Here is an 8,591-nt window from a genome sequence, read left to right on the forward strand (position 1 = left end):
CGCGCGCAGACTGCTATCTGGTTGCTATAGAATGCTCTGAATTAATATTCTGAGGCCTTCTGTCGAAGGTCTTTTATAAGGCTTTCCGAGCGTCTAGAATCTTTTTCAGGCACCTCCACGACGTCCGCCGATCCGACATCAACGTTGCTGATTCAGACACTTCCAGCCGTCTGTATTCCCCTTCTAGGCACCTCCGTGTTGATGTGGAGGTTCCGGATGAACTTTGACTGCCACTGCATTTTTCCGAACCCAGGTGCCTGGAACTAATCTAGTCTCCTTGAAGCTGAGGTGTCCCGACCACTGGGACAACGCCGCCACATCACTTCGCTGGCCTGGTTCACTGACGAACAGTCACCTGGATTCACAATCCGGGCGCCTGGATTCCGGATAGAGTCATCCGGAATCAAAGATCCCGCCTCTCTAATCCTACATTATAAGTTAGTGCAAAAACCAAAGTTGCAGAAAAGGATTAACAGTTTTTGAACTGTTAAGTGGTCTTAACTTCAAGTTTCCAGTGAAATCATAGGTTAGAACGATGCCTACTATTCTACTCCGAGAACGTGCCCTTACCCACTCCACTCAGAAGAATTTATCTAATTTACCAATAAGTCCTCTAAACTTGTTGGACTTCCCGTTTAGCCTTGATCCAATTCGAGCTAAGCTTATGTTTTTTAATCAAGCTCAACTAACAACATTGTTTTTTTAATAAAATAATTAAATATTATTTAATTTATAAAAATTATATTATTTTCTTATTTTTTAAACTATTATAAATAATTTTAGATTATAAAAAATTATAAAATTTATGTATTTAAATAAAAATTAATTAGTAATTAAATTTTACTTAAATTAATAAATATTATTATGCCATAAATTGTTTATCAACTTTATTCATGAATTATTAATTGTCAAATATCAAGTTTAGGAATAAATAAATTTTAAAATATAGGAACAAATGCTAGTGATGAATCACAATTAATTGGACATTAATTTCCTTTGTATGTATGGCTGCCTACATGCATCAATTGGCAATTAATATGAAATGAATTGACACTTAATTTGACATGAACACAATTATTTTTTACAAAAATTATAAATAATTTATTTCAAATTATTTATAGTTTGAGATAAATGCACGTTTGTTAAAAAGAATTATGTTGACACAAGGTACCAAAGGGTTTGAAGCCTCTCTTCTGCAAAGGGTTTGAAGCCTCTCTCTCTATATAAAGGAGCTGTAAATAATATCAATAATACATTGTCCTTATCAAATTTAATATTGCACATGTACCTTGCATTAAATCCCACAAATATCATTAATTAAAACTGCATTAAACTGAATCAGTTCAAACTACATTAAAAAATAATTTATAAATAAATTTATTAAACGTTTGTTTATTTTTATAATAAATAAATGGAAATATATATATATATATATATATATATATATATATATATATACATCTAAAATTTTATTATCTTTATAATACATAAACAAAAAGTAATAATAAGAATAAGCTAAATTGTGAACTTGTAAGTTTTGTTATAAAAATATAAATCTACAAATTAAAAAAAAAAAGAAAATTGAAGTTAAGTTGCATTTATTTTTTTATTTTATTTTTAATTTATAGCAAGTGAATGACGGACAAATGCATTTATTTTCAATTTAGAGGATATGGTTTGATGGTAAATTAATTTTAAAATTAACTTAGTGTAAAATTTTAAATTTTATTAGTATCTTTTAATGGAGGAGAATTTAGAGAATATTTTTTTTAATTATAGAAAACATAATTTTATGAAAAAAATAGTTGAACTGGTTAACCGTAAGTTTCAGACATATAAAAATGGAATAACTAAAGGTTAAGGGTCTATCTATTATTTACAATATCAAGTCGAGATAGCTACACGCCTACACATATACAGTGAGTTATGGCTGCCCCCCCCCCCTCTTTCTCTCGGAGCATAGATGAGTTGATTATGATGGAACATAATTATAGAAAAGGACAAGAGTTAAAATGGACAATACCTTCTTCTGTCGTGGTCAATTATAGCTTATCGATTTACCTCTTCGTAAATTGTCATGAGATAGATCATGTGAGATCATTGAGATGACGGATTCCACCTTTTACAGGAGAGTTATTGACTTTTACATTTAAAAGCTATTTTTTTAAAATAATTTTTTAAATTTTTTATATTGCTTTTTTTTATTTTTCTGATATTTTAAAAAACTCGGTCAAAATAAAAAAAACTTATAAAAGAAGGGTAAAAATGAATTTCAATAGAAGTGGGCAATGAAACGCGCTTCTACGGATGAAAAGTAGAAACTAAAAATCGAATTTTTACTGTAATTTCGGAACAGTTACTGGGATTTGACCTTATATCAGATCTCCCGGAGAGACCGATTCGGCGGTTGCGATCGCCGAGGTGACCCGGATAAGTGCGTCAGTCGAAGATATCGGAACGAACAACCGCCCCGGAGATCGAACTTGCTCCTTTAAAAAGCAGGAAACCGATCGGATTGTGGTAGATCGGCGCCAAGGTTTGTGGCACTCGAACCTTTTCCTGTCGCCGAACTTGAAATCGGCGGTCAAGAATCGATCTTTAGGTAATAGCCTCTTAATTTCACCGCCGTCGCCACCATGGAGAAATCGTCCATGTCGGCGGACTACTGGCGGAGGTTCTTCCGCAGCAGCGAAGCTGACATCTTCGAGGTGATCGAGCACGCGATCCTCGTCGCCGCCTCCGACTACCCTGACGAGCTCAGGAGCAAGCGTGACGGGATTGTCGAGATGTTCTACACCGTCTTGCTTCCGCCGTCTTTCGGTTTCGATTTCGATCCCGTCGCGCGGCAAGGGGCCGGGGCCGAGGCCGAGGAGGGGAGGGGCAGCGTGAACAGCAAGGCCGATAGCTGCATTGTCGACCTCGAGTTCTCCAATCGGGCCGTCAGCAATTGCACCGACGAGGCGGCGGCCCACACCGCAGATATGGAAGAGGAGGACCGAACGCTGGAACAGGTCCTCCGGATAAAGGACATCCTTTCCGACCATCAAGATCAGGTACAAACTGTTAAAAGATTCTCTCTTGGAGTAGAACAAAAAGAGATTTTCTTCTCCCTTTCTTTTTTGCATTCAATTGAGTTCTTTAGATGATCAAATAATCTTTCTTTGATATTCTGGTTCTATTATGCAGTCTGATGATGTCTTGCTTGAGTTGCTGAGGAAGCTGCAGCTAATGGAGCTGACTGTTGATGTCCTCGAGGTGCTTATATATAGTCTTCATCTGATTTCTACTCATCAACTGTGAGATATACAGACTGATATTTATGTTCTAAATTTTCTTGTGACATAGAAAACCAAGATCGGAAAGGCTGTTAATGTTTTGCACAAACACAACTCTAAGGGAATTCGACACCTATCACGATCTCTCATTGAGTAAGTTTCTTTTGATTTTATCTGATTACATGCACGGATATGCAGCATGAATCAAAATCATTGTTTCAGTAAAACTTAACACAGTAATCTCTATCTTTAACATGTTCTGCAATAAGTTCACACTACTGCTGTCTTTGTTTCTAGCAAAGGCATCATCACTGATGGGCACTTTACTACGATCCATGCTTAAGCATAACTGTCATACAATCTAATTAAGTTCCTAGTAAACAATATAAACTGTTCATGGGATAGTTTTCATTCCTTATAATCCAAGCCTAGTTTATGAAGCATTTGGCTATAACAATATCTTATTTAAGGAAAGTGCCGTACAGATTTACCAAATGATGTCCTTCACCGTTCCTTAATTTGGGTATTCATTGCTCGTTTGGATAATAGGTTGTACTTGGCTTTGAGTGAATCATAAAATGTAGAAGGCAGATAGGAAGCAAGTAATTGCAACTTCATAGATGCTTTGAGATGTTTATATCAATCTGATTTATTTTGTGCAGTGGCTGGAAGGTTATAGTTGATGAATGGATCAGTGCTACTTCTGCCATTACTGGTATAGTATATGCCCTTCTGTTGTCATGTTATTGTCCATATGATTGTGATTTTATGAGTTATTCCAATTGTTGAATGAGTTCGCGACTTACAGGGATCTCAGACTCTCTTAATCCTTCTGCTGAGGATGAGGAGGAGGCAGGGCTTCCATCTCCTCCATTAGACGAGGGAGCTCTGTTTGCTGCTCCTACTACCTCCATGATGCTTTCTGGGGTATGTGATTATATTTAATATCCCCTTTGCAATCGTCGTTTTCCATTCATGTGCATACACTGACCTAGTTCCATTTGATGTGTCATTCACCATTGCGTTGCAAAGTTCTTTGATGGAATGGATGATGATGGAAGTGAGTACTTGGGTTTCACCTTTTAGCTTCTTATTTAGTTCCTTAAATTATCATTGTCACCGTCCTGAAATTTGCTGCAGATTTTAGAAACAATAACGACCTTGACAAGAAATGGGAAATTGGAAGAGATTTAGAAGAAAATCACAGAACAGTAAAGAAACAACAGCCTGAGAAACAATCTATTGTTGTAGAAGAACAAGTAGATACGAGGAGGCAGCTAGCAAATTCCAAAGTGAAACTTCATGTTGGAGGAAAAAGAATCTCTGAAGGGCAAGCAAACTCACATAACATCGTAAGCAAACAAACCAGGCCTTCGGTTGTTGAATCTACACATGGGAAACTTGCAAAGCTTACCTCTGAGAAACATAAATGCACCGAAGTGAAAATTGAACTGCCACGAGATACTGCTAAAATTCAATTGAAGACACCGACTATTCTACAAAATGTGAGTTTATCTGGGTGTTGTAAAAACTAAAACTGCGCTTGCCTCTAAACTTCTTTATGTTGTTTTAGGGATCCAAATGTTCTGAGGCAGAGTTAGTTCAGGCTAAGTTGGAAGCTGCAAAGCGGAAGCTTAATGAAGGCTATCAGCAAGCTGAAAATGGTTTGCTTAACTTGTCAATTCATGGTCTAGTTTTGTTTGAATGGCAGTTTGCTAAAGACTGATGGGTGTCATATGTTTCATCTGATGCAGCAAAAAAACAAAGAACAATTCAAGTAATGGAGTTGCATGATTTACCTAAGCAGGCGGGCAACACTCTACAACCTCTTCGTAAATTCAAAAATCAATCTAAGAATTGGCCAAATGGGCGGCAGCACTAGTTCACTTAATTATCCATTTAAAATGCCGTGAAATCCTACAACACCATTTTTCTTTCAGTTGGAATCTCTGGATCTTGTTGCTGGAAACTGTATGTCCGAGCTAAGCTTTTCCTCCAATATAACCCAGCAATTTGATACCTACCATCATAAAGGGAAGGCAATGAGTTCATTTTGTCTGGTGTTAGAAGGTGGATGAAATAAGATAGCTAACTTCTGAAAACTTGAGTTTAGATTAGTCTAATGCTTTAGAAGATATACTATATTTCTTTGGTTTGCATTGAACCCCACAAGATATCTGAAAAATAAATACAGAAATTTTGACAAATTTCCAAGTGGTGTTTCTTAAATGATCTCTTTGATCAATTTGTTTTTCGTTGGTGTTTCTCAAATACCCTCTATGGGCCATTAAGGTGCCATCTGCTCTGCTGATTAATTTGGGTTTGGACAAGCTTATCTTAAAATTGAAATTCTCTTTTTGGTGGCAAAAAGAAAATCATGCAATAAAGAATCTACCAACTTGTGTTGCGCCTTGTCTTTGCTTCTCTAGGTTTTATGGATATCAAATTTGTGAATCATATCTAAATCAGAAAAAGCCAAAGCCTTAGAATTTCATTTGAGATGGCATTGCAACTAGGCAATGAAAAATAAAGGCTCTTGAGACAATGATTTTGGCTCAAAATGAGAGGAAGTCGTTTCTCTCACTTCATCCCTTCTCTCTTCTCCCACGCAAGTCCCTGCAAGATCTTCTTGGACTCCTCCCCATCTTGTTTGTTAGCTGCCCCACCTCCACTATCAGCCTGCGAGCGTCTACATCCATTGTTGATTTGTTTTGTCTCCTTGTTCATGAATCTCTACCTCCATTGATAATTGGTTGCACCACTTTGTCCTTGAGTTACCTCTACCTCCGTTGATGCTTGCTACCTCCTCTATGAACTCTAGCCACCCTTTGCCCCAACAAATGTCCCCTCCGTTGTGGTGATCTCTAGTTTCTCTTTATCCTCCATATCTTTATTTTAAAAATTATTAGAATACTAAAATTTCATTAAAGTGGTGCCACTTTTGATCAAAACTGCATCATTCATTTTTATTTTTATTTTTTAATATACTAATTAGAAAAATAAACAAGAAAAGGAAAAAAAAAGAGAGAGGAAAGAAAAGAGAAACATAAAACCTTAATAAAACATAAATAATCTACACAAATAGAAAATAAATATATATAATGTCTGAAATTTTATATTCATTCTTGTCCTGAAAAATAACTTTGACAATGCAAATCTCTTCCTTATCAATGAACATAATATCACCCACCTATTCCTGTTATTAGACCGGTCTTTGAAGGACCAAATGGGTATTTTAGGCAAACAACAAAGATAGAGCACTAGAGTAACTTGAGAGGACAAGCACAAGATAACAAAGATTTGTCCTCTAGTAGTGGCGCCCTGTGAGGGTATTGGAAAACAATATACTTTTGACCGGTGGCCATTCTTTTTGTGCCCACACCTTTTGCTTCCCAATGCCCACATTACACTCACCACCACTTTACTTTGCCTTCTTCCTTTGACTTGCTATTTCATACTTTATTCCTCATCTTATGAAAAATAGCTCTTGATAGAAAATCTTATGAGGAACTACTCTATAAGATTTGTGTTCTAGTTGTCTATTATCTATATAAGTCCACTAATTAAGCCACTAATATTAGATTGTTGGTATATATAAAAAAAAACTCAAATGATTGGTCTTCTTTGTTAAGTCTCTCTTATAAGCTCTATTTACTTGAGTGGAGGGAATGTGAATCAATGGAAGAGAAGATGACTTACAACTACTCTCTTTTAGTGTTTATCTATGCAAGAGTTGAGAAAAAGGATGAATCTTGGTTCTTCATAGAGATCTTTGGTGTTTTAAAATCAACCCAAAATTGAGTTGATAATGTGGATGGAGAAAATTTATCCTCTCTTACTTTTAACAAAATGCTACTAACTATAATATCTCTAATTCTCAATGATAGGAAGGTGAGTAGAGGTCTCTTGCGTGGTATAACCTTGACTCAATCAACATAGAATCCACATAATGCCTTCTTAACTTGGTCAACACGGGTTCCACGTGGTATAACTTTGACTCAATCAACTGGGACTTTAGAATCTCAAAGTTATGTTTAAAGTAAGTCGGACCCAACAAGAGCTCGGTAATATTTAGCAGGAGCTCAGCAATATTCATTGAGAGCTCGATAGTACTCATCAAGAATTTGATAGCGTTCATAAGGAGCTCGTTGGTATCTTGATTTCTTCGGTCGAGTTCAGTAAAGTATACATCGATGGGACAACTAATAAAAGGGGGGTTGATCAAGTTCTGCTCCATTATTTTAAGTCCGCCCACTCGACAATATTCATTGAGAGCTCGGTAGTACTCACCAAGAATTTGACAACGTTCATAAGGAGCTCAATGGTATCTTGACTTCTTTGGCCGAGTTCAGTAGGGCTAAGTCCAAGTCATTAGGATACACCAATTGGACAACTAATAAAAGGTGGATTAACTAAGTTCTGCTCCATTATTTTAAATCCGCCCATGATGAATTAAATTCGTCATGGCCGATCTCAAGCCCGGATAAAGGAGGAAGGTTGCATTAGGTTGTCCTCCAATATCAAACTAAGGTAAATATTTAATGAATGTATCAATTAAACTATTGTGTTAATGCTACGTTATTCTTCGGAAGGAACGCATTGGTGGGTCTGACTATAATGTCTCAGCAAAGACCGCTACATCTCTAAAACTGGGATGTAGTGATAAATATATAAGAGTTCGTGTTGCAGAGTCCAATTGTAATGTACCGGCAAGGACTGCTATATCTCCATAAGAACTTGAGTGTAATATTAAATAGACAAAAGTTCTCTCACCATAGGTTGGATAAGAATAAATATTATAGTAAAACTAATAGTCTAAGATTTTGAACATAGAACATAGGAACTCTCACTAGTAAAACAATGTTAGCAGTAGATACGATGATTAGAAGAAGAATTAGTATTTTGTGTACAAGAGATAAAATGGGTAGATGAGAAGATAAAGATGATAGAGAACTCAAATTTAAAATTACGGTACAAAGAAAGAGTAAAACAAGACATGAATTGAGTATTGTTGTAGATAATTCGTTAAAGGATGAAGTTGTAGGAGTAGTTAGAAGGGAGGATAGAATTGTAGCTCTTAAGATAATAGTAGAGAAAGAAACTATGAACGTAATTAGCATATATGCACTTCAAGCAGGACTAGATAAAGATATTAAATTAAGATTTTGAGAGGACTTAGATGAAGTATTATAAAATATTTCGTCAAATGAAATGATTTTAATAGGAGACAATCTAAATGAGCATGTAGGAGTGAAAAATGAGGAATATGAAAGAGTATATGGGGGTTATGAATTTGAAATAAGAAATGAAAAAAGG

General features: G+C 35.9%; 1 protein-coding gene across 1 annotated transcript; it reads left to right on the forward strand.

Moving 5' to 3' along the window:
• Nucleotides 1-2,591: 2,591 nt before the first annotated feature.
• Nucleotides 2,592-5,405, forward strand: LOC141813666 (putative mediator of RNA polymerase II transcription subunit 26b). The gene is made up of 9 exons (XM_074701635.1): nt 2,592-3,053; nt 3,187-3,255; nt 3,346-3,428; nt 3,938-3,990; nt 4,084-4,202; nt 4,308-4,335; nt 4,416-4,780; nt 4,849-4,939; nt 5,030-5,405. The coding sequence occupies exons 1-9, from the start codon at nt 2,637-2,639 to the stop codon at nt 5,155-5,157; spliced, it is 1,353 nt and encodes a 450-aa protein (XP_074557736.1). The 5' UTR covers nt 2,592-2,636; the 3' UTR covers nt 5,158-5,405.
• The last annotated feature ends 3,186 nt before the right edge of the window (nt 5,406-8,591 follow it).

Source organism: Curcuma longa, chromosome 20 (genome assembly GCF_044706935.1).
Source record: "Curcuma longa cultivar G26 ecotype Majalengka, Jawa Barat chromosome 20, ITB_CL_G26_1.1, whole genome shotgun sequence".
Classification (NCBI taxonomy): Eukaryota; Viridiplantae; Streptophyta; class Magnoliopsida; order Zingiberales; family Zingiberaceae; genus Curcuma; species Curcuma longa.